The 27360-nt window shown below is 43.5% G+C and overlaps 1 protein-coding gene across 5 annotated transcripts in view; it reads right to left on the bottom strand.

Annotated features, from left to right (window-relative positions):
- Positions 1–2327: 2327 nt before the first annotated feature.
- SSUH2 (ssu-2 homolog) overlaps positions 2328–27360 on the bottom strand; it is a 49688-nt gene continuing 24655 nt past the window's right edge. For all 5 annotated transcript variants that reach the window (XM_032966619.2, XM_032966620.2, XM_032966622.2 and 2 more), the window contains 10 exons: positions 25962–26037; positions 21122–21251; positions 19730–19790; positions 18917–19041; positions 14821–14883; positions 13526–13608; positions 11503–11595; positions 10352–10457; positions 8995–9099; positions 2328–5828 (listed from right to left, as the gene is read on the bottom strand). In XM_032966619.2, the coding sequence (XP_032822510.1) occupies positions 5685–5828; positions 8995–9099; positions 10352–10457; positions 11503–11595; positions 13526–13608; positions 14821–14883; positions 18917–19041; positions 19730–19790; positions 21122–21251; positions 25962–26037 (986 nt within the window). In that variant the 3' untranslated portion in view covers positions 2328–5684. The remainder of the gene's footprint in view (positions 5829–8994; positions 9100–10351; positions 10458–11502; positions 11596–13525; positions 13609–14820; positions 14884–18916; positions 19042–19729; positions 19791–21121; positions 21252–25961; positions 26038–27360) is intronic.

Below are 27360 nucleotides of genomic sequence, written 5' to 3'. Positions count from 1 at the left end.
TTGTTCACGAGGCAATTCAGATTTACAAACACAGACACAATTTCAACCGAGAAGATGGTTTCAAATTAAGCAACCATTGGAAAGATATTCTAAATCGAACCAAACATTAAACTAATTTTCAATGGTACAGTATATTTTTTCAAATAGTGGTACCCCAAACTTTCGCAGCTCTTAAAATTCCCTTTTCACACCATCAATATGTAAACTCCCCCTCCCCCCCTTGCCGACCTGCACATGTTCACCCCCTCTACACCGTTCATCATGCTAAGTCCGCCAATTAAATGCGAATTTGTATGCTAATTCCTTTGTCAAGGCACCTTAATTCCTCTCACACAGCTTAAAGGTCGCGGTCTGAGCTTGGCTTTGTTCACTCCAGCGCTGTCCTCGAGACAGTCTGGTCCCTTCACCTGATGAAGGCCGCTTGTGTTGTGGCCGAAACGTCGTGATATTTGTTGTTTTATTTTTTACCTACGTGACTTTACCAAATAGAACCAAAGAGTATAGAATTCTACGTTCGTAAGATTCTAAAATGAGAAGACAAATGGTCTATTCTATTTATTCGGCACTTATTGATGCGTAGTGTATTTCACGGCGGCACACACTATAACTTGGAGGCCACACGTTTATTAAAACACCCCAACAGAGTAACTGCATAAACGTACACTCGGTTAACTATACCACAACGGGGTAACTAAATAACCGGGTCAGTCAGTTTTCCCCAACAGAGTAACTGCATAAACATACACTCGGTTAACTAAACCACAACGGGGTAACTATACCACAACGGGGTAACTACATAACCGGGTCAGTCAGCAACATACTGCCTGACCCACGAAGCCGAGTGTTAAGACCGAAGACCGAGGATCAAGGAGACGTAGCACCGGTGGGTTCCATTCCAACAGACAGCCGCGATCACTCTCGGGACCTCCCTTTTATGCTCCCGAGCGTGGTATCGCTCCGCCTTCGGCCACGCTCCCTTCTGGCTCTTACCAGAAAGTTCTCGACTAAGCATCACGTGTCCCTTGAGCCCTCTTTTGGGCCCTTTCGCTATCCTGTCCTGGTCACGCGCCCACTCGGGTTCACCCAGACTGTCACTTCCTTACTTGCCCTCTCTCAGACCTCACCAGAAATATGCCCCCTAGGGCCCGCTTGCAATGCCATACCTACTCTGGTGCCAGAGAGAGGATCAAGACGTACAGTTCCACTCTTGTGATAGTTAGCTGGCGCTAAACACCATAGTAACTGCATTTACGTCACTACAGATGTATAGCCACAATCCAAGTTTATAAAATAATGTACTGGATAAAGAATTGTTCCATAAACATTCAAACTCAAAAACTTGGCTTATACCATTTTACCAACGTTATTTTAACCCAAAATAATGGGCAAGTTTAAAAACTACATGTTTCCCTCACTTTTAGATTTGAAGTTTTCGTGACTGCAAGGTTCTTTCGGTATTTTATTTTATTTAATCATTAAATTTTTACCTACGTGACTTTACCGAAAGAACCAAAGAGTATGTCCCTCACTTTACGCAGGTTCGGTTTGTGCGAATGTGTATATACGCCAAACCTATTTCTACTCACACTTCACTCTATGCGGGTTGAATTCACCGCGATGCGGCCGGACTTGGTGCGTTACTGGACGCGCTACTCGGCAGGCAGCGGTCTTCGTGCGCTTTCGTTTTGTGCACCCTTTTTTGGAACACATCTACCACATAAATGTACGTTGAACTTCTTTCGCGCCGTACGTAGCCAACCATGCTAATCCGAGGTGCAGAGGAAACCTGAATTTATAATCCTTTAATAGTATGCACAGGTAATACATTCATTATGTTTAAATTTTAAACCTAAATTGCATTACCGTCAACAGTCAAGCTAGTATTACAATTAACTGCAATTTTAATATACCAAGATAAAGTAAAATGGAACTGAATTGAAAAGTGGAGTCTTGAAGATTAAAAAAAAATATGGATCTCAGTTCCACTCGCATAAATTGTATTTGATGAACGTCATCTGAGTCCCAATGAAACGATATTACAGCGCATTGGCTCTTGACGATGAAAACGATCCCAGGCATGATACAACACTGCATGAACTCTGTCAACCGCACGCATGTTGTCGCCTTGATCTTCTGAGAAACTACTCCAACAGCAGTTAAGTGGCCCAACTGTACACGTATGTACAATATCTCTTAATGCTACGCCAATACGTCGCACATCAGTCTCGCTGTGGACTGAGGTATAGGCGGATATGTGACCGTGTACAGAATGTTACAGCTACACCATGCACAAATAGGTGACTCGACAAACTCACGGCACAAACAGCTTTAACCGTGGGGACATTGCTTTACTGCATTTTAGAAGTGAATGTTTGAGATTAAGATCACATTATTGGTGAACATCGATAACATGTCAGTTACACAGAGCACAAATGCTGAAATTGTTCCGGTCGGATATTTGCCGTAGTACTGTATTATTTCAAACCTTGTATATGTCATAGCCGAGAAAAATTAACTGATCACTATGCACTTAAAATCCTTAGGCACGTTACACCTGTGTGACAAATATCAGATCATCACATGTCAAGTCATAACACAGAGATTTGGTTGTATACAGTTTAACACCGAGTGTTAACATTACACGTGTTACACAATAGCAATGGCTTCCATGGGTGAAGCTAAAAAAGCTAGCACATGTTTCAGGTTAAAAAAAGGCATAAATGGCATATCTGGCCTTCAGTTGTTGACTCCATATGCAAACTCCATTTTCTGATAATTCGAGGCTGCAAGGTGGATAGAAGACAGTGATACACCAATGGATAATTATGCGCATCTTTTGAGTGTTGCAGAATCCTCAGGATTCCTTCCACACTTATAAAAAAAACGCTTATAAATGGCAATGACAACATCCCAGTGCAGGACCCTCCTGAAAAAAAGGTTTCAGACTCAAGGACACCTTGCTGGGTAAATCATTGGCATTATTAGAATACACAACTGACTCTTCCAATATTAACTTTGAGAGTTTGAGTACATTCTAAGATCTTCACAAGATGCATCTAAGTCTTCCATTCATTTTAAACGAATAAATCCAAGACCCGAATGAACCTTGTAGTGAGGCTGTCCTGGGTTAACAATTCAGATTATGATGGTCAATAGCTATCCAAAGTGTTTTTGGTTTGTACTGTGTTTCATGGCCTCATGTCCAATGTTTTACTCCATCTGCTGGAACCGAATTCTGGAATAAGCTCCCCTGCACATGGAGCGAAATGTCGAACATGCTTAAAAACACAAGGTACAACCCGAATACACATCCGACGGCAACACACCACAACCGTGAAAACCTCCGTAGTATATAAAATATGTATGACATTTATGGTCAGGTATAACAAATATGTTCATTCAATGGGGTGGCTGAATATGACCGCGTCCCTCTTACAGGACGCTACTGTGGATTTTGAGGTCAAAGACGACCTTGCGAAATTGAGAGCGCTTTTACAAACCAGAGAGGTCAAAACAGACGCGTGCCTCGCGATGCAAGGCTCGCCGTAATGAGGCCCCCATTGCTCACACCACCAATACCCTCGCGCATGCTGGCGCATCCAGTCTGTACCATACTAAAAAATAAAATGAGCGCTTGCGTGAAAACGCGCGGCCTGAAAAAATGTACTATCAGAGAACACGACACAACAGGTTGAACTGGCTGCCACTTGCCAGTTGTACTTTGGCGTTGGCAAGTGGGGATTTCTGAGCACCCCACAGCGTCAACATTGAGAGCAGCCAACAGAGGATTCAGTAGCATACACCGAACACACCGTGCGGTGATGGGTCCTTCCCGCAAGTGGCAGAAGAATCGCGAAAGGCCACCTTTGGCAACAAAATGCAAGGGGGCATCTCCTGAGACACCGGTTTAGATGGCATGTATATGTGGTGAAAAATGCTGAAGTGTGCCTAAATCAGCAGCTTCTAGGTGTCGGCCTAGGCTGACATTGTCATGTATTTCTACAAAATCAACTTCACAACTTCAGATGCATCTGCCTTGGGTGCAGAACCTGTTGTGAATTACACACGATGAGTGATGATAATTAATCTTTATATGCTTATGAGATAACTGTATTCGGTCATCATTCGTAATATATTATGTTTACGTTCCAGTGCGATGTAGCACCTCTAGTGGTTGTGATCGATCATGGAGCATAATGATTGACAAAAGTAAACCGAAAAGCACACGATTCCATACACGTATAGTGAGCATGAGAATCTATTTTATGCACGTTGAAATTACTTTGCACCATATGTAGCCAACCGTGCTAATCAGAGGTGCGGGGGGGGGAAGGACAACGAACTAAACACAAAAATCAGTTCCACAGAAATGAGTTTTCAATTTAGATTAACAGTGCAGAGCTCCATTGGTTTCCTAATATTGGATGGCCGCAGAAGCGCATCCAATTGATGAGAGGATGCAAAGCTAAACCCGCAATATTGGGTGACACGGATACACTATAAGTACAAGCTGCCTGGCAGCACCAGCTACTGCTGCTGAGAGGCTGCGATTCTTCGTCACCAAGTGTTGACAGGATTTGTCCACAATTCTGTCTGTCGCCTGATGATGCTGGTTGTAATTACCAGCCAAACGTCGTACTCGAATGGTAAAGGTTGTGGGTTTACTCTCCAAAACACCGGTGTGCTGAACGAGTAACTAATTGACACGTTTTGTTTATGTAACAAACCATACGAATTGGCTGTCGGGTGGTGGCGGGTTTAACAACACATTTATATTTACGCAAAAAACCCTCTATTAAGAGGTCAGTTATACAGTTTTAGAAGTGGGTCATCCAGCTCATGGGAGGATTTGTTAAATTCAGTGGTGAACTTTTGCAGAACAAGACAGCTCAAGCCCTGCCCGTGGAATTTTAGAGTAACTCCTTTGGAAGTTCAAAATAACATGTGATCGACGACTTCCTTCACAACCAGTCTAAGTAGGTTAACAGAATAAAATGTGATCAGGAAACTTTTACCAAACAGCAACAAAATTTAGAGGGCAGTGTAGTTAGTGATACCATGTGAAATTTATATTATATATGCAAGACTTTCCTGTAAGTTTGTATTTATTTGCTCTATATTAATGTAAATTGATGCTAGTAAAGGTGGATTATATTTTTTTCACATATATGGTGCATTTACCACATTTTCACCAGTTCCTTTATATTCAGTAGACACGTAACGACTTTCCATCCCTCTCGAAGTGATTAATTATGATTCAGCAGGTGCACGGGGGAAGGACAACAAAAACGTTTTTTTTGGGTTAGGTCGCGTAATTAGAAAATGTGTCATAAAACCTACCACCACCCGACACAGCCAACTAGTAAGGGTTGTCACGTAAACAGACCATGACAATTCTTCACTAGTACAGCACACCGGTGTGTTGGAGAGCCAATTGTAAATGTTGTGGCTTTGCTCTCCAACACACCCGTGTGCTGTGCTAGTGATGAATTGGCCACGTTCTGTTTACGTGACAACCCTTACTAGTTGGCTGTGTCGGGTGTTCGCGGGTTTTAACGACACATTTATATATTTACGCGATCTAACCCAAAAAATATCTCTATTATGGATATTGCTCACGAAAGCGAATGTGCTAAACGAAGGATAACAAACTATACACAATGGACACTTGGCTACCGTGTGAATTAAAGGATGGCACAACAGCAGCATTTGGCAGGGTAGTTTGGTGCATACACCTTCTTCTCAGTGCCATACACAAAGTAGTCGTAGCTGATCCCCTTCCAGTCGTACACGACCTTCGTCAGTGGGATGAGGTCCACCCTGTGTCGCTGCCAGAACAAGGACAATTAGAATCAGAAAATGTATTTACACTGCAGGAGGAATCCGGATGAGCTATAACGCTCTTTTTCACAGATGTTCAGTAGGGGCACGGGGTAAGAACGTTACTACAACAATGCAAAAACACGATGGAAGTATAGCCTTAACAGACACAGACATTCACAGGCATGGTGAAAATTCAGTATACAGGAGTAAACAAGTCCTCTAAAAAGGTAAAATATCATAGTGCCATAATTTTCAACCAGGAAGGCCTCCACAAGCCATCGCCATCTCCTTCGACCCTGCTGAAGCATTGAGCCATTGCTGTTACGATGATTATAATCAAACCGCTTGGTAATGAATGAAGGAAATTGTTCTCGACAACCACTAGAGGGGCTTCCCACAAAAGTGGCACATATTTAGTCCAACCTGAAGGAGGGATGGGACGAGTGGAATCCCGACTAAGATTTGAACTCAAGCCCTTCTTGGTTGTGAGCTGCACCTGGCCAGATTCCCAACCCGCGGCCCCCATGGTAAACAAAAATAACTTCCACTCATGCAAAACTGCTGCGCTGTAGACATTTGCCAAATAGCCTTACTCTGGCCAAGCATTCATTGGAATCTGTGAGGTCTGCCGACTGGTCACACTGTGCCCATGGTAAAGAGAAATAGCTACGGCACGCAGGGTCTCGGAGGCTTAAATTGGCCGCGCCAGCGTTTTCTCTGAGGATTTTTCTTGCTGTTGATTTTTGAAATGCGCAGATTAAAAAAAAAGCAACTCAGTGCCACGAGCGCAAAACTGAATCGAATTACATGTATTGGCCATCGCTTCCCCCCCCCCCCCCCGCACATGCAGCCACCAGCAGCCGATTGCTCACAGCTGTAAAGTTCCTGTGGATCTGTGGGTCTCCTCTGGTGAGCGATGGCCGAGAAGTCACACGTGGTTCCTGCGCGTAACGCAGGCAGCTATTTTTAATCCATTAACCCGACGCAGCTGTCTTCCAACGTTAGGGAGTTAAAAAATGTAGGTGCAGCAGATTTTGTAAACGTAAAAGTAACATTGTCCAGTATATTTTTTTCAGCAGGTCAGCTTTTACACGAGTCGTGAAAGCTCAACACAAGTGGTCTTTGTCAATGACTTTTTCCTCGTGTTGTGGTGGTAATCTACAACTTATGTTGCTTTCCTCTTTCACAGGAAAAAAAAACTGTAAATGTGCACATATAAGTGGTAATATCATACGTACTAATGTATATGGCTTTTTATATATACAGTGAGGGAAAAAAGTATTTGATCCCCTGCTGATTTTGTACGTTTTCCCACTGACAAAGAAATTATCAGTCTATAATTTTAATGGTAGGTTTATTTGAACAGTGAGAGACAGAATAACAACAACAGAATCCAGAAAAACGCATGTCAAAAATGTTATAAATTAATTTGCATTTTAATGAGGGAAATAAGTATTTGAACCCTCTGCAAAACATGACTTAGTACTTGGTGGCAAAACCCTTGTTGGAAATCACAGAGGTCAGACGTTTCTTGTAGTTGGACACCAGGTTTGCACACATCTCAGGAGGGATTTTGTCCCACTCCACTTTGCAGATCTTCTCCAAGTGATTAAGGTTTCGAGGCTGACGTTTGACAACTCGAACCTTCAGCTCCCTCCACAGATTTTCTATGGGATTAAGGTCTGGAGACTGGCTAGGCCACTCCAGGACCTTAATGTGCTTCTTCTTGAGCCACTCCTTTGTTGCCTTGGCTGTGTATTTTGGGTCATTGTCATGCTGGAATACCCATTCACGACCCATTTTCAATGCCCTGGCTGAGGGAAGGAGGTTCTCACCCAAGATTTGACGGTACATGGCCCCGTCCATCGTCCCTTTGATGCGGTGAAGTTGTCCTGTCCCCTTAGCAGAAAAACACCCCCAAAGCATAATGTTTCCACCTCCATGTTTGACGGTGGGGATGGTGTTCTTGGGGTCATAGGCAGCATTCCTCCTCCTCCAAACACGGCGAGTTGAGTTGATGCCAAAGAGCTCCATTTTGGTCTCATCTGACCACAACACTTTCACCCAGTTGTCCTCTGAATCATTCAGATGTTCATTGGCAAACTTCAGACGGGCATGTATACGTGCTTTCTTGAGCAGGGGGACCTTGCGGGCGCTGCAGGATTTCAGTCCTTCACGGGGTAGTGTGTTACCAATTGTTTTCTTGGTGACTATGGTCCCAGCTGCCTTGAGATCATTGACAAAATCCTCCCGTGTAGTTCTGGGCTGATTCCTCTTCGTTCTCAAGATCATTGCAACTCCACGAGGTGAGATCTTGCATGGAGCCCCAGGCCAAGGGAGATTGACGGTTCTTTTGTGTTTCTTCCATTTGCGAATAATCACACCAACTGTTGTCACCTTCTCACCAAGCTGCTTGGCAATGGTCTTGTAGCCCATTCCAGCTTTGTGTAGGTCTACAATCTTGTCCCTGACATCCTTGGAGAGCTCTTTGGTCTTGGCCATGGTGGAGAGTTTGGAATCTGATTGATTGATTGCTTCTGTGGACAGGTGTCTTTTATACAGGTAACAAGCTGAGATTAGGAGCACTCCCTTTAAGAATATGCTCCTAATCTCAGCTCGTTACCTGTATAAAAGACACATGGGAGCCAGAAATCTTTCTGATTGAGAGGGGTTCAAATACTTATTTCCCTCATTAAAATGCAAATCAATTCATAACATTTTTGACATGCGTTTTTCCGGAATATATTGTTGTTATTCTGCCTCTCACTGTTTAAATAAACCTACCATTAAAATTATAGACTGATCATTTATTTGTCAGTGGGCAAACGTACAAAATCAGCAGGGGATCAAATACTTTTTTCCCTCACTGTATATGCATGGCGGTCACCCATCCAGCCGATACTCAACCTTGCTTAGCTGCCAAGATCTGATGGGTGTATTCCGGGCGATTTGTTTGCAGGCAAAATGAACACAAACGGATCCATCAAGTATCTTCGTCAACGTCGTGAAGAGCATAATTAGCAATGGGCTGAGAATCGTCACTCGGGCACAGCCGAGTGCCGGCCTTCGTGTCGTGTGACAAAGCTGCACATCCACCTCCAGCCCCACCAACTCTGAACCCCCCCCCAACAGAACTGGAATCCCGAGCGCGGCCGTTGGAGACTGCGGTACCTGGCGGATGATGCGGCAGGTGCGGAACTTGGTCTGCATCTCGGCAATGGCATTCTGAGAGGCCTGTGTTATCCCAGGGTCTGGGAATCCTATCAAGGGCCACAGCTGTCCAAAAACACACAAACGTGCCCACATTATATTGTGCGCTCATGAAAACAACATACACAGTTACGCGTGTTTTGATATCCGGCGTTTATGCTGCGATTCCTCGATTGGCTCTCATTTCCGAGCGCATTTCAATCCGCACCTGTGCGGTCATAAAGATAAGGGGATTTAATACGTGGGACACGGGCAACACACTCAAAGCTTGAGACAGTTGACAGTCGGGAACGCCTACTGGTGTGGCAAAATGTAAACAGTGCTTTGTGACAAGAAACCTTGTGCATCTGCTCCGAGCGATGGGTGGAGAATTCACACTGCCGAGAGTGCTAAATGGACTGCGCTACAGGGTTAGAGAGGAATGACCAAGGAATAAAGAGACACTCAGTGCTTTATCAAGTGCCAGGGGCTAGGTCTTGCTGAAGGTGCATCTTTCTGTCCATTAACAGGCCGTGGAGGTGCAAACGGTGTGACATGCGCTGCATTTTTATTCATTTCTAGGACCACTGGGAACTGTGATGGCTTGGGTCTCATAACCAGCTCCCATGACACACTTGTCTTCTCGAAGTAGTCTAAACCAACTCAATGTCTACAATCAAATCACCGATCTGACCAAGTCACCCTAAATGTGCCCAATTCTGTTTGAACTTTGAAAATTAGGCATGGTTGAGCCTGGTTTGTGTAGGACGGCGAGGTCGCCAGAAGATAGCAGTGATGATGAGTGTTCCCCGCTCATACGCATTCACTTTCTCCGAGCACTCTGATTTAGTCACGCATACCAATCACGCATCAATGGTATTCACCAAACATCCCCAAGGATGACCCTTCTGAAAAAAGCGTCTTGAGACTGATTGAGGACTTTCTAGGTAAGTAAAAAATAATTAGCAATTGCTGACCCCACACGCACTTCCCACCAATGAGGGTTGAGAAAAGGGGAAGAAGGTATGGAGCTACACCACAAACAGTGGTGTAGCTATTCAGCGCACATGCAGTTAACTGCTTTGGGTCGCACGGGCAGGAGAGGCGTAAAACACGGGCTAAGAAAAGGGGAAAATAATTTGAGATGGTGGGCATTTCATTCCTGGCACCACAGCCAATGCCAACCGTGCTACACCACTTTTTGCGGAGCCTCGTGGCTCAGGGAATCTGGAGAATGCGACTCGGGCCTTGGTGCTGCTCCTCTGACACAGAACTGGGCTGTCACAGCTTGATTCCCAGTGGCTGTGGAAACGTAGCAACAGAGCGGGTTGACTCTCACCAACGGCTGCTCGTCCACAAAGAGTTGCTGCCCAATGGCTTCCTTGAAGAGTTTTGTTGGAAACCCAGTCTGCTCATCGGCCACGTATTCATAAAGCTCATTTTTCCTGTTCATGCCAAACAGGAGGGGAGAAGTGGGGTGATATTAAAATGACTGAACTCCAAAGCCAATCTAAACAAACTACACAAAAGCAGGTTTGTGTTCCTTAGCAATATATATTTAAAAGAATAGAAACTAAAAAAAAAACACACAAGAGCAGTCCTTGTATTTTCATATGAACAAAAATGCAATGTATAATGTTTACATTTAAATAATTACAGGTATTGAATTGTTTTTTTTTTTTCCCACTGAAAACATTCCTTTGCAATTAAATTAATGACAGGTAACAATAAATCAGCAGTGTTGGAGTGCAAACAAAAATAATTGGTTGGCGAGCGGAAATATGCGGTGCCAATGCCGAGACAAAACTACTTCACTATTATTTTCTGCTTGACCTAAGCTGAGCAGGCATCTGGCACCAATCGACAGGTCAAGCAGATGCTACTTTACCTTCCTGGAATTTAACTTCTGCAAGTAGAACACTTCATTATTTGGTTTACAAAAATAAGTTTACCCACCAGCAGCAACAGTGGTGCTCAAATGATAATCAGACTGACATTTATACAAAGCTGTAGAGGGTTAAGGATTCACCTCCTTAGCTATTTAATGAGTTATCCCGATGCAGGGTCACGGTCTGGTTCAAGAACAATGATATTTAATGTTCCGGTAAATGGTAGCACCTACAACTGGCTGTAGAGTCAACATCAACCCATTACACACAACATACACAAATCTAAAAAAAGTGGATTCTTTCACGATTTGACGCACGTATTATGAGCTTAAAAATCGACATTAATTGATTAATCGTTCCATCACTTAAACAGCAGCATCATCGGGCTTCAACGAAGTGACCCGCTCAGGCTGATGTCCGATTGTGGTTGAAAACACTAAACATACTGCATCGACTACTCAGCAAGAGGTCTCACCATCTTCTCTGCACACTCCTTCACTACCAAGGCCTAGGGAATGCAATGTTAATTTTCTCGGCCAGTCCTTGAGACTGCCCGAGGGGGTTACACAAGAGAGGTTGAATTTGAGTTTAGCGGTCTTACCACTTGACAGTGAGCGAGATGAAGAACTTGAGCTGGCCCTTCCCTACACAGGTGTGGCAGGAGCACTGGCCAGTTCCACTGCAAGTCATGCACCTGTGGACCATAATCATCACTGTCGTCATTCTCAACGTGATCGTCATCGTATCATCATCTGGCTTTTCCTTGATTTTATAGTCATAGGCTTCTGTCTCTATGTAGACAGTGTGAGTTATGCATGGGACTTATGATTGTTGTTTTTTCCGTTATCGTTGTACTTAACTCTGGATCTTTGTGTCCTGTTACTTGAAAATGTGCGCTCCAGCATTGGCTTGCTATTTTCTCTGATTATGGTGGTTTTAATTGTTTCATAGTGATTTTTAATAACTTTAGAATATAAAACGAAGATGAAAAGCATCATGAGCTTAACCTGGAAATAATGGGATTATTGGGAAAATGTATAGAATGGGCCACTCCACCCTTGAGTGAGCCCAGTATTTAAGCGCTATAGAAATGTATTTATTGTCCTATATCACTGTCCAGCAATAGCCTACAACACCTGTTTTTAATTATGGTAGTCACTCATCCATGGCTATTGTGGGCAGCAGCAGACAGTTCAGCAGATTCTACTGTTGTACTATGTTGGTACATCTCTACTCCCCAACTTCACCAACCAACACTGACCAGCAAGGTTACGTATTATCAACTAACTCCCAAGACCACATGGCTTGTGGAGGGGCCTTCATCCAGCAGTGGACTGACAAAAGTCCTGTAAAATTACATCCATTTTCCATTCTGTATTCACATGTCCATGGAAGCCACCTGAATTTTTAATCGCAAATGCTCAAGATGTTGTCTGCAGAAAACGTCAAATGTACTATTCACTCATTTTTCCCCTGACAATGCAACGACAGTGGGAGAATCACAGAATGTAAATACAGAAAAAAAGGCAGTGCTGCAATATCTTTGAGGTCCGTCGCAACAGTGGTTTATAGATTGGCCGTACATCAAATGAATTTTGTGCAGCATCTGCACATAGAATGTTTTAAATCTTTCAAGCCACCTGCTGTAAATTAACGCGTTGCAAAAACCCAAAGCGTTTTCATTTTTTAAGCCATGAGTTTCCATTTATCTTTTAACCTGGCCTCTAGCTGCAAAAAAAGTGTATGGCAAGAGGATGATCAAACAAATTCCCCTTTGCTGGCACCGATTACATCTGAAGCACATTCAGCCCATAAAATACAAAAAAAACACACGCACAAAGTAAAGCACTCTGCCAACAAAAAAACTTTGATGGGAAATCAGATTGTATAAATCATGAACAAATTTTACATTGGGCTTACAACAAAGATTTGGGTTATACCTAAACATTACATTTAGTAAGACTCTTTGCAGTTATGTCCTATTTGTAAAGGTGACGTTTGGCCAATTCACCTTTGAGTATCTTTGTGAATAACACTCCGAAGAAATGGCGAAGTAGAAAAGAAAAGCATATAAATATGGTAACGCAAGGTAGTGACCTCTCCAAAGCCACACCAGCAGTAAACAAATCCGCACATCTCACGGCAGATCTGCCGTGAGATGTGCCAACGTGCGATTACAGGAACAGTGGCTGAGCCACGAACAGCATAGCAGTAAACTGAACTCCAAAAATCCGATGGAGGCATCAAATAGATTGAACGACACACAATAAGCGTGCATTGTGCGTACAAAGGTCTTGTAGCCTTATCCAGACCATCAGCTCAGAAGAACTGAATACATGCCCATTATTTTGTCATTTAGACCACCAACTCACAGAGTTCAGAAAAGAGACCATGCCAACGGGCAGTAGTGAAACGGATACAACCGTAGATCGGGTTCTGCCCTCACTAGGACTCATCAGCACAGTTCAGTTATCGTTCACTGCTGCTATGTGCTGCAGGGAGCTCCGTATATGGAGAAGACTTTAAAGCAATCCATTGTGAATCAACCGAAGCAAATACTTGTGGACATAGGCTCAGTTGCAATTCAGCAAGGCGTACACAAAGAAGTGGCGGGCAAGTCTCACCTTGTTCTACCCTGCCCACTGCAATGCGTGCACATCTCATCTCCCATTCTGCGACCACTCCCATTGCACTGCCAGCAAGTCACCTTAAGAGAACACATTTTGTTTATTTCAACCACATGTGCCGAGGACTTAGAGAGGGGGAAAAAAGAGACCTAAAAGGCACCCAAAAAAAAGTGTTGGAACTAATTTTGTTTTAGGCGATGTTATATAATTCCCAATGGCAACATAAAATAAAACACAAGTGTAATATACAAACTATTAAAACTGCCACGAGATTAATTTTTATTTAAAAAAAAAGATTTTGGATGGTATTGTTAGAATTTAGATTCATAAGTATTTAAAACAGGTCCTGTTTTGTGAGCAAACATTTGCTTTTGGCTTATGTCAATATTTAATTAATAAATATGTGCAGAAAACCGAATCTAAATGGTGGCAAAGGAAACGAATCTAATTGATGTCTCTGCAGGGTTTAATGATTTGTGTCTCCACCTTCCTCCTCCCTGGTGATTTGATTACCGTCACATTGCAGGGTCACGATTCGATTCGACTCTTTTTGTTAACACTGCCGAGTCTAACGGCCTATCGTGGCTGCAGCGGTCAGCTGAACCCACTATCTAAAGCATATGAATTGGAAAACACCGATTCTTACAAACGTAATACGATGCACGTATCGTTAGTGAAGAGATAGTCATATTCGATGTATGCTTCGAAATGCCTGTCGTGCCAATGTACAAAGACTGGAGTAATGATTTTAAGCGTAAACTCCAAAGTAAAACTGTAATGTATGCTTTATAAAAAATGTGCTTTGTTTCTTCACGCTAAACGATAAGTAAAATGTTAACAAAACGAGTGAGAAAATAATTAACGAATGCCGGAGTAAATGCCCTTCTACAAATTCCAGAGAGAAAATTGCTAAATGTATAGTTAACGTAAATCACACTTCGCTCACATCCATTTGAAAATAATAATCGTAGCCAATTAATGGGGAATGTAAATACAACTAGATACACACACACAAGCCTCTCAATGCAATGACTGTTCACATATTTTTCTAGATTTTTTTTTGTAAACGGAAGTAACGTATTCCATCACTATTATGAAATCCAAACACACCATATTTGTTCAAATACTTTTCTTCGTGCAACTTCAAATTGCGTTCACACATACTTCATGATGGGCATCACAACTTAAAAATGCGATTTCCGCACATTTCTTTTTCATTGACTTGTGGCCAAACCAAGAAATGCTAACAAATTGGGATAGATGAGAAGCTTAAGACTGAGCATGCAACTTACTCTTCCAAGGGCTGTGCACTTTGAGCACGGCTTGCGTGCCATGCCAAGGCAGTCGTTGCAAGGCTGCAACGGAAGGAAACAAAGCGAGTCAGCGACGCTGCAACCAAAACACAAAAAACAAAGTCGATTGATGCGCGCATTCCCAAAGCGTTTCCTCAAACGTTTAGTCGAGTGGCGCGATGGTAACTGGTGGCGTTATCCAAAGGAAACTGTGAGGTGGTGTAGCACCTCCGATGTGTTTTTCGGTTGTACCGCGTGCTGTTCGGTACGATGCCCGACTGTATGAAGCACCTAACATTCTCCCATGATTACAAGAAGTTACTAGCTGTTGCTGCCAGTACAGAGGGTGCCACAGTGGCAAGATGTTAACTACCTCGCCTGTTATTCAGGAGGTTGTGGGTTCGATCCTGACCCCAATGCCTGTATAATTTGGAGTTTGCGTGTTCTCCCCGTGGTAGCGTGGATTTGTCTCCGGATCCTCCAGATTTCCCTCCACGTTTAGAAACATGCGAGAAGAGTATTTGGCTCCTATAAATTTCCACATGACAAGCCACTTCTTTGAGCGATCATTTGTGGCCAGGTCGTTTCTGGTAAAATAAAAAAATAGTTTAAATAGTTTATATAGTATGATGTAGGCCATCTAATGTTTATGTATTGTGTAGGGCTATGGTAGCCAATGTGTTTATTCATTTATTATATGAAACGGCAGCAGCAGCAAGAAACTTTATAGAATCAATGGAGAATGTGAGCTGCTTCCTTCAGTTTTCTGAAGAAGCTCCCAGCATGTGAAGCAAAACGTTGGACATCGTGTTGAACAGTGTGCGGTAAGATCCAAAATGCATCAGAGCGCTATGCAGTACAAGCGCAAAAAACCTTTTAGATGTATATGCATATATATGTATATATATTACATCTGGCATGAATGCATTTTAATCTTGACTTAAAGCTTTCGTAACTGCAGGAATTCATATTCTTTGGGTCTTTCGGTAAAGTCACGTATATACGTGACTTTAGATACGTGACTTTACCGAAAGACCCAAAGAATATGCATTTTAATCATTCCAGGGTTTTGCAGGATATAAATTATTTAAAATGTTAGAGGCACACATCTACTTGAAAACGAAAACTGAGAGGGGAGTAAAAGGAATTTGAAACACACTGGGTGCCTATTTAAATAACCGCTCTTAACACTGACGTGATAAAAAAAACTGCTGACTAGGAATTCAGGAAAATCCTCATTATGTAGAGTTTGAGGCAAAAAAAAAACTGGACATGTGTGTTTTTAAACTTAGTTCACCAATGACAAACTTAAATTGCCTTAGCAGGGCTGACGGCCGGAATGTCGTGCAATAGATGAAACAAATAAGTTAAGAGGAATTCACTGCCGAATGTTTTCAAGAAAAAAATTGGCCTATCTTAAATCAAAAGCAAACGCAGGATTTGGTGATTCTGCATTCTGGCAGTGGTGCACAAGCAGACGCAACATAGAACTCAACACATTTGTAAATAACACTGTGGCCTTAAATGTATGGCAATGGCCCTCCCTTCCACATAGCATATGCATTTACATGTCTTTATAATGAAATTAAACAATGAAATGAACCAATATAAATATAAGTGCTCTGAAGATGGACCATAAAATATACATCTATTGTATTTATCAGGAAAAGCCCACTGAGTAATTAGCTCTTTCTCAGAAATGACCTGGCCACGCATGATAGCTCATCGAAGTGGCTTATCTCATCATGCTATGTCGTAATGTAAAGCTGCAGACAAATAATCTAAACATATGTTACTCAATGCGTTGGGCAATATCAGAGGACCTGAAGAAAAATCCACGTGACCACGGAGAGAAAACAGATGAACTCCAAATATACAGGCATCAGGGTCGGGTCGGGATCGAACCCACGACCACCTGTGCCACAAGGCGTAACTTTCATCACAATAAAATAAATAATATACAGCCCTCTATCAATCCACTGGTGGATGAACATCCCCCCCATGCTGTTTCACTCGTGGGGGTTTTTGACCATGCTTCACCACGCTGGTCAGTGCGGGTTGGTAAAGGGGGTGCGCGCGCCTAGACCAAGTCAGATATCACTCGCCATCGATGTTAGATATTGACAGAGAATCGAACTCAGTACGCCAGTTTCATAGCTCAGTGCGCTAACCCACTGTGCCACCGCCACATCCAGGGTGGTAACATGACAGGCAGATGAATGTAACAAAGGTAAATGTATTCTCGCATTTCATGGGGAATTTAGTTAAAGATGTTTTACCAGCAAAGCGTAAGGCATGACTAACGGTGACATGTTAGCTCGCTCACACAACCACGTGCTTCATTTGACCTATAAGTGACCTTTTGTGATCCTACAGAAATAACAAATATTATGAAACTAGCCTTTTGCCCGTCCAAGGACGGGTATATTGCGGTAAATCTGAAACTTGCAAGCGAAGAGCAGACCGCGACGTGATATTCGTTGCATTAATGCGTGTGCAATTTGTAAGGGCGCGGTGACACATACCTATTTCATTTTAAGGTTATAATCCCTTGCTCATCATGACGTCCTTTTTACTTTGACGTCTCAATAGCGTTATAGAGGTCGCGTGACGTGTGAGTTCTGCCTTTGTAGTGAGGGTTGTCAGTTGACGCCTAGGAGGGGGGAGGAGCCTCGGTCCCCCATGAGGAGTGACGTCAGCCGCTAATTATTATGAATGGGGCGGGGGGTGTCCATTTGGAGGACATCACCTTATAATGATTATTAATGAGGGGGGCTGTTCGATGTGGAGTTATGTCACCTGCTCATGATTATTACTGAGGGGGGAGGGTGCTCCATGTGGAGTCACGTGACCTGCTCATGATTATTAATGAGGGGGACTGGTCGATGTGGAGTGATGTCACGAGCATTAAGGACAGACATTCCTGGGTGATTATAGTAGGTATGCTGGAATTATTTCCTACATTTTATAGGCTTGTTAAAGTGTTCCATTGTTTATCTGATAATATAAACCAAGAGTGAAATGCCACATTCCTGTGGCAGTAGATAATGCATTTTATAGATTCAGATACCCAGTTATATATCTGACAATATATTATTATGCTAGTTTAAAGAAAACCTCATTTATTCATAAGACAAATATCTACATCTTAATCTTATTCCATGGCATCTTATTTAAATTATAGATTCAGGCAGAAGTGTTCACGCTCACGAGCTATTTCACTACGCAGATTAAATGCAATATCTTATAATGCATTATAGTCCTATCTCTCCTTACAGTCAAGCCACCATATGTTTTGTGTTCGGGGGGGAGGGGGGGGGTTCACAAATCAGTGGTGATGTAACAAAAAGTAAATCTTGCAACGTTTTCGCAAAGCTGTTGCCCCCGTATTATTCTGCATGCCACGGTTGAAATTGAACAGGAATCCTAATCATTTGGCCGAAAATCAGTCACTTTTCTGCAAGAAAGCCTGTTTCGGATTAGACGTAGCACTTGTGGCTTGCGGCGGCAGAGGGGGCACAATCCAAGGGCATCTCATCCCCCGCCTGCCCCCTCCCCACCCCCCATTGCTCCATTCCGCTTAGCGAAAATTTAGAGAAATAAACAAAACCGACAATGTGTGTTTCCATATCCTCCCATCCCTTATGCTCACAGGTTAAGCTGGTAAACGAGCGGTCGTATTGTGACAAGTGTTACACTGGCGATTTGCAAAGCAAAAACTATTTCGCCTCTGTTCCCTCAGCAGGAACAAAATGTGCCACCCGCAATCAAAGTAATGCAGCGCTTACTCCACGTGATAATTTACTGTGTCAACTAGTGTGACAAGCAGTGTCATGTCCTAAGCACACAAAAATTCACCCTTCCAGCGTGGTACTATCAATTGTCACAATTTTGGGTTGTGGCTCAATTCGAGCATTAATTATTGTTGTGTCATTTATACTATTCGTCTCAATTGGTCCATCTTGTTCATCGCTTACAGCCGTTTGTCAAGCTACTCGTAAATGAAGCTCCTTCCCACACCACGTGAAACACTTTACCCGTGCTGCTTATTCAGACATTAACTGATCGGCTAATAATACGTTTGAAATCCACCAACCCGAATAGAAGATGTGTTGGGAACAGGCACTTTTTTCTTGTCCGGAGTGAACATGCTCGGTGTATTGACCAAGATGTCCCACGGCAGAGGGGCTGGTTCATAATGGACAGCTTCCGACGGGTTCCCTGCATGCCATCAAAATGTTAATTACAACGACTAAAACTGAAATGTCATACATTACAACCACAAACACTTCATATTAGCCTTTTAAACATCACAGTGAAAGAGACAATGTAAATAAACACAAAGCTCTTCTTGTTGTTGATACAATAGCAAGGCTTTGTCTTCCAGACAAGCGGACACAAGTTTGAAGTTTCGTTATTAGCGGCGCACTGTGCTCCAGTCTGCCAATATAGCGCTCTCTTGAGGTATGTACGATGAATTTATTTTGCACCGTACGTAGTCAACCGTGATAATCGTAGGTGCGATGCACTGCATTGACATTGTATGGCAGTGACATCACCAGATCCCTATTTTGTACCTACGAGATAAAAGTATATAAATTATTTGGTTCGTCTTCCTTTAACACAAAGCCAACGTGAAATATCTGAAGGATGCGTAAACAAAAATATGCTAACAGATGCATGACAATGTCTGAAAAGTTTTCCTAGTGTTTCTGATATTTTCAAACTTTATAGGGTGTAAGTAAAAGCACAGATTGGAAATAAAACACAACTCTGCTAAGCCTTAGAATGACATATTAAGAAAAAATAAACGTAGCATGCTGAGAGACATATCTAAAAAATATATATCAAACGCATTTTTTTATGCTTCATGAATTTTTTACGAAACGATAAAAGTGAGTTACGGTACCGCTGAACGGCTCGTGTTCCCAGGCTGTGGTCCGCTCTTCGGTGAAAGTCTCCAGATGATACTACGCAAATAAAATAACACCAAAAAGATATATAGTTGTTCATGTAACCGCGTCTGAGTCGTGTAAACCCATTGAGATTTCCAGCAGCTATGATACTTGTAAAAGCTGCTTTGGTGTTTGAGAACGCTAAAATCTACATCGCGATGGGCCGATGGCCATATGGGGGGGGGGTGCTTTAAAACGTTTCTTTCAGTCACTTAACTGATCAACTTTTTAGAAAAATTGAGCGGGCTTGAGCAGGTGTGCAAAAATAACTACCAGGTGACAACCAAAGGAGAGAATGCACCCAAAAGGTACACCCATCGTCAGAGATTAATCGATGAGACCGGCAAGTGCTCAGTGGATTGTTGCATCGCAAGATCGTGGCAAACCGCTTGGGGAGGTGGCCTTCATCTACCAGTGGGATTGATCATGGCTAAAGATGATGAACCACTCGGTAAGAATGAGCGTAAATCTTGGGGGGAAATTTGCATCTTGACGGAACAACCGAAACACATCGCGCCTTGGCGATTTGCACCATCATTGGTGATGGAGACATTAGCACATTTTCACTCAAAAGAAATGTGAATTCACTCGGAGTGTGATGAAAACTCAGAAGCTAAGCACGGCCGAGCCTGGCGAGTGCTTGGATGGGCGACCACCATGCACAGACAGGTCGTCGTAGGTCTTGTGTGGTTACGCAGTGGGCAGCACAAGGCGGTAAAGAAAAATCCATTGTTGTACCGTACTTCAATGCTCCCCACTTTCACTGACCTACACTGACTAGCATGGCAAAATATGGGTAAATATTCCACAACAACCAGTGATGTACATATACATTCAGTTCATCAATCAGTGCATGCAGGAGGAACAGAGACATGCGAGATTGTAAGGATAATGATTTTTATTTATGGGCCGTTTCCTCAAATGCCTCAGAATCTCAAAGTGCCTCAGATCAGATCTTATCTCAACCGTCCCATCGCCCGACAGCCATGAAGCCAAGGGGACCCCAGTGGCAGCTCTCCTTATGGAACATTTGGTGTATGCAGCACCAGCTTGCAAATGGGTATAGTCTGCCAGGAAGGGGTGATGTTGGTATGTGGTTTTCCCAATTTAAGTAATGTGTCAGTAGTTTTTCAAATTTGGCAAAGTTGGACCATGACGCCAGCACACGCGGGCCAACTCTTTTTTCGAAGAACGTCAATGGTTTCTTTAACGTCCACTCGTTAATACTCCCGCAGAATCGTCGACCTTGGAACTGCCAACATCTGTGACAAGTGGCAAATGCGCTGCCACTCGTTAAGGAAGACCTGAACGTTATCTAGGACTGCTAGCGATGAAGGCACGCTCACCCGGTAGGTGTTGTGCGGGAGGAGCTCGGTGAAGACCATGCCATTCACAGGCTCCTTGCTGTAGCAGCACTTCGAAGAGACAAACTGCATCAGCGCCTCCTTTGCCTCCTCCTCGCTGATGGCCGGGATGCTGTGTGGTGACAAACATTGATTAATGGATATCACTCACGAGCATAAAAACTGTGATTCAGAGGGCAGCCACCCCTCCTCCCACTTCTCTTCCCCTTCTCGACCCCTCTTATCTCCCTGTCACCTGTCCCACTCTTCCCCTCTGTCACACACCCTCCTTGTATTTAAGATACTTCTTCCCATTTGTTATCCTACTTCGTCTTGCATAAGATTATTGTGCATCAAAGGAAACTTTTTATTGCTTCTCCTGGAAGATGTTTTAGTGGTGGTCTTCCTCTTCTTCCAGATGCCACTTGGCTAGATTCGAAAGTTAAGTTTTTTGTTTGTTCATGAGTTGATTGGCAAACAGAACTGTCCTTCGTACATAATAGACAATGAGTCATTAAAGAATACATAGATGCCCTTTATTTATTCACTCATCGACAAAATACTTTTTCAGGAGGGTCCCGCATTCCACACGATTGTTTGGCTTGTGGGAGGAAAATGGAATATATGGATAAAACCGTGCTTACTGCAACACCGAAGCTCTACACTGTCATCTCTTGGTCAGAGTTTGGAAGTTGCACAACTTTGTGCGATCAACCAACCCTCACATCCAAAGTGCTAGACTTAACAGGTGTCCTACCATGCATTAGAAACACACAGAGTATGTTGTTATAACGCGAAGCCTTGGCTGGCAGGGTGTTACAGAGGAAGCACTCGTGCCTCACGGCGATAAGGCCCTGGGTTTGATCCCCAACTCAGGTGCCTTTGCTGTGTTTAGTTTACATGTTGTCCCCTCTCTCCTCCAGGATATTGGCTTTCTTCCCATAGCAAAATTCAATCCCAAACAATGTAACTGGTATTGGACAAACATGCCAATGCTGAAAACATTATCTGCAAATTACTCAATTGGGATCACACGCAGCAGCATTTGCTCTCTACTCCGAATCATTGGTAGGACCCTCCTGACAATTATACGGTGAATCTAACTCAATTAGCTCGGTGCTCAGATAATTTACCAATGTTCCAGATGGCCATTTGTTGATTTCATAGAAAATACTAGCTGTACTACCCGGCTTCGCCCGGGACTTGGATCCACCACGCCCGGCCGCCTTTGTCTCCCCAGTGGCGACGTTCACACACCACACCAGTTAGTCGTTTGAGGCTGAGTCGACCCAGGGGAGGCCCAGGACCGGTTAAAATAATCGTCACCGGTGGTGGCCGTGAGCGGGAATCGAACTCGGGTCGCGGGGTTCGTAGCGCAGCGCGCGAATCGCTACGCAGTCCCCCCCTCCCACACACAGGATAAAGACAAAATCCCCCGTGTAGCCTGTAGGGGGCAAGTGCTGTTAGTGAGCACCTATGAAGGCCGGCACGGCACACGAGGGGGTGGGTGACAGCAGCACACCCGGCCGCCTTTGTCTCCCCAGTGGCAATGTTCACACACCACAGCAGTTACTCGTTTGAGGCTGAGTCGACCTAGGGGAGGCCCAGAAGCAGTTGAAATAATCGTCACCGGTGGTGACCGTGAGTGGGAATTGAACTCGGGTCGCCGGGTTCGTAGCGCAGTGCGCTAACCACTCCACTACAATGCGTTACGCTTCCACATGCGCGGGTCACGTGACATATTTGACGTCACAGCTCACTTGCCGTGCAAAAAAATATATATGCATTATTGAGATCCCCCCCCACAAAAAAACCGAAAAGTGTATTTTTATAATTTTTGCATTGTGTACAGTCTGCAAAGTACCCACATGACAAATTTCCAGTTTGTTGCATGTCGGGAAGTACTCTAACATTTTGAACAGATACACATTCACAACTATGCCTTTTATATATATGGAGATAAGCTAAATGTGCACTGCACTGTAATTTGGAGAGTACAGAGCAAAGGTAATTGACTACTGGTCTAAATGACCGCATGGAGATCGCAAGATCATTTTACACCATGAACACATTAAGTATGCTCCATAAGATGCCACTGAATGTTCCTAATTCATGCTAATTATGAACTAAATGTTTTAGTAGGATGATCTGAACCAGTTTCACTAGCCGAGATATGCTTGGCAATTATGTACACGATTGTATGCTAATTATATACAATTTGAATTTATAAAACGAATATACACAACAAAATCTCGAAACACTAAATAATCCAGATTATCTAGTGCTTGCCTGTGACCATGCGCTCGGTTTTGTACAGCTTCTTGAGATAGATGTGTGGCATGAATTCAAATTGTAAAATTGGACACTTTTAACTTAGGTGTGGAGATCCAGTGCCCTCTGGCGGCAGAGAGCTAGAATGGCAATTGTGCTGCTCATTAATATCTTTATGGCCATAAATACATCTTGGCACTTTTGCACTTTGCAAATGAATGAATTATGATGTAGCAGCACTACGCTCAGGAATTATAGCCTTAAAATAGGGCACCACCATTCTTATTTACAAACACTGCCTTATAACTAAAAAATATAGTTCGTTTAAACCATGTGCTGCCCATCCACACACACAAAGTGTGCAAAATCAAATATCTCCTGTATAGCCTTGTAGAACGCCGAAGCTTTTGTCGTTTGCGAGCATGAGCAACTGTTAAGGCCCGAATGTGGGGGAGATGTGGCTTAGCAACAATGCCCAGCTGCCTTTATCTCCCCAGAGCTTACATTTATACACTGTGCAAAGCACTCATTAACAGATAAGCCAACCCTACAGGAGGCCCTGCACCAGTTCAGATATCACATCATTTCCGATAGCCGTGGCATGCAAATATACTCAGGTCGACAGGTGCATATCGTAGTGAGCTAACCATTGCACCACTGGTCCAAAGACAAAGATTCCTCGTTTATCTTTGGGCAAGTGCTGTTAGCGAGCACCTATGAAGGCCAGTTCGTCACACGAGGGGGTGGGTGGTCAGGACCATGCCTTTGTCTCCTCGGTGGTGATGTTTACACACCGCACCAGGTACTCATTTGAGGCTAAATCGACCTAGGGGAGGTCCAGAACCGGTTCAGATCATCGTCACTGGCGTTGGCCGTGAGCGGGAATTGAACTCGGTTGGCCGAGTTTGTAGCGCAGCGCGCGGACCGTTGCACTACTGCTCCCCACTGCTTCCTACACACACAAGTATACATAATGGACTTGCAAACCCAACTGTGACCGTCAATACACACCCTCATCACACTCCTCTCCACCTAGGCCTCGCAAATGCCATACAGATCTTGTCTTAATTTATAAAGCGCCTTGACTAAGGCGCCGCATAAATAATTTGATATTTGTACAGCAACAGTGTGATGAGATGTGTTTGTGAGAAGGATGGTCGTATATGAATATGTTTATACATGAAATAAACAATGATGGAAGAGACAATGAGTGGTTGATGAGTGAGTGAGTGTGATGAATGGGTAGGGAAGTTGAGAAAGGGGGTGATGGCGTTAATAATGGAGGGAAAAGAGGAGTTTGGGTAACGGAGGGAAAATTTGTCAGTTTTAAGGGAAGAACGAAAAATGGTCAGTGAAGCTGATTGTTTGACGTGTAGGAGCAGCTTGCTTCAGTGTAAGGGGGCCAGAAGCAAAAATAATGGACTCGTGATTGGGCACAAGGAGGATGGGGAATAGACAGGTATCTCCATCTCAGCATCTGGAATATTGCTGGTTATTGTGTTGGACTGTAAATTGGGCTGTGTACGTATTTGTCCACCTTGTTCCCCCCTCCTCCCCTTGGTAGGTTCTATGCCTACTTAAGCCAATCACGATAATGAGTAACTACAATTTTATGATAGCCAACCTTGATTGCCTTGCCTTGCCACAGCTGAAACCTCTGAAGCATTAAATAAATACAATTTGGATTTACATTGTGCCTAAAGCCAACTGGATTTAAAAATGCTGCTGTTGTTGTCGGCATTGCCCTTCTTGCATGAAGATGATGCTGCCGACAGGTCTCATGTCTTGCGTGTGCGTCTGTGTCTGTGTGGACCCATATGTGAACGGCAGTCTTTCCCACTTGTAGCTTGATGTTTGAAGGAAGGTTGCCACGTTGAGATTTTAATTGTTCAAGAAGCTGTACAAAAGTGGAACGTGTCATTTAGCGAAACCTCTGAAAAGGGGGGTATATAGATAATATACTTTATGACAAGGTGTGATTGAACAGAATCCGTAGAGAAGAGAAGTCAGCAATGGGTTAAGGTAAAAAAAAGAGTTGAGCATGAACTTGAACTGGGGCAGGAAGTTGGCAGCATAGATGGCCGCAGGAGGGAATTCCAGACAATGAGGGCAACTGCAGAGAAGGAACGACATCCAAGCGAGTGAAGGCTGACTTAAGTGTTTTAATAGGAAAGTTTGGTTGCAGGATCAGAGAGCAAATTAAGGGGAGCAGAGTGATATTTGAGGGGAGAGATTGGCCAATCAGATATTGTGTCCACACTTATTGTCATACAATATATTAACATTTCAAGGAGCAGCCCTTTTTTAAGTTATATTTCAAAAGGAGCCCGGTACGGAGACGTGAGAGTGGGGATGGGTATAGAAAATCCGTGGCCCTCAGTCCCGAACACTACACATCTGGGTTTAAAGAGGGGGGTAATGTTTCTTGAGCTGAGCAAGGTTATGATAACTTAAAAAAAAAACCTGATCGAAGGGAATTCCAAAGTCGAGAGGTGCAAGGGAAGAAACAGGTACACAAAGTGTTTTGACCCGCGGTGCGGTAGTGTGTGTTGTCCTCTGGGAACTTAAATACCTGTAGGTCTGCGGAGGGCCATTGGGCCGTGGACCCGGCTTTGGCAGCATCCCATCAGGTGGTGGCACATTGTGGTCTAGGAGAACACAAGACAATAATAACACCACTCTCAGTTGTGTTCCTTCATTGGACCGGATAACAACACTTACCTGTGGAGTTCAGTCAAAGCAGGTCACGTACACATGTGTATGTACGTTTAACTTCTATCGTACCGTACGTAGCTAACAGTGCTAATCGGAGATGCGTTGGAATGACAACATACTAAACGCAAAAAGCACTTCTCGTGAAAAGTTTGAGAACTTAAAAGTGCATATCTCCAGTGGCTTCCTAATATCGTAAAGAAGGGCGTTCCAGACACCCGCTGAAGCGCATCTGAAAGCTGATGATGCATTGACCATCTTTGTTCGATGGCCAGGCAAAAGCCATGCATGTGTACAAGATTTGTACATATGCAAGTACAAGTCTTTTGTCATCCCTGCACTGTGTGGGTTATGGGGGTTGTTCGACCATAACTACACTATGCAGGGTAGTGGGGGTTGGTGAAGGCATGGAACGTAGATATGGCAGCATACAACCATGGATTGTTGCTGCACTTCTCTCTACTGCACACCACATTGTCACCCCCCGCCCTCCCCCGCAGCCTATAACACCTGTTTAATACACAGTAGTCACACAGCCAATCACTTTCTAGGCTCAATTATGCTTAGCTTCTGAGACGTGATGAGATCAGGCGCACTCTAGGTTATTTGGTCATAGGCCATAGCAGGTGGCTTTATCAAAAAAACTGGGTTAGTGACATGCAAACAGTCCATCAAGGTGCTAAAGTTTCCTGAAAGGAAAAATAAAAACATTGTGGGTGTACACATGTAGCCGTTTCTGCAGGATATCACCGTGGCATAAGCTCTGCCATATGGGTTATACAAATGGCTGTGTCTGCACTTTCTCACGCCAGTCGTCACAAACCACCATAGTACAACATTTCACATTCACCAATCTCTCCCATCGAAATGGCAATTGAGTCATTACATGAAGTACATGTTTTTTTTTGTTTCGAATGGAAAATGGAAGAGAAATATATTTCAATTAAACACATTTGTTATGTAATTTACTGCCCTTTTAAAATGTATTGTAATGTTTGTGTTATTATGATGTTAATGTATTTAATAGCCTATTTATGTATTTATTTAAGGCAATTTATTCCAAAGATAGGTTTTCGTAGGACAATATCGTTATCCGTGAAATTTGATATTCACGAGCACCTCAGGAAGGTATTCCGCGTCGCGAACTGGCCACACTGTACCTCGCCATGCTGGTTAGTCCAGGCTGGTGAAGCAGGGGTCAGGATTGGGAGGGGTGCTCAAGATAAGTTCAGCTATCACTCACCACTGGTGCTAGCCAT

Source organism: Petromyzon marinus, chromosome 36, assembly GCF_048934315.1.
Source record: "Petromyzon marinus isolate PM22_M1 ecotype Great Lakes invasive population chromosome 36, UKy_Petmar_22M1.pri1.0, whole genome shotgun sequence".
Lineage (NCBI taxonomy): Eukaryota > Metazoa > Chordata > Hyperoartia > Petromyzontiformes > Petromyzontidae > Petromyzon > Petromyzon marinus.
This window is presented reverse-complemented; position numbering and strand designations above follow the sequence as displayed.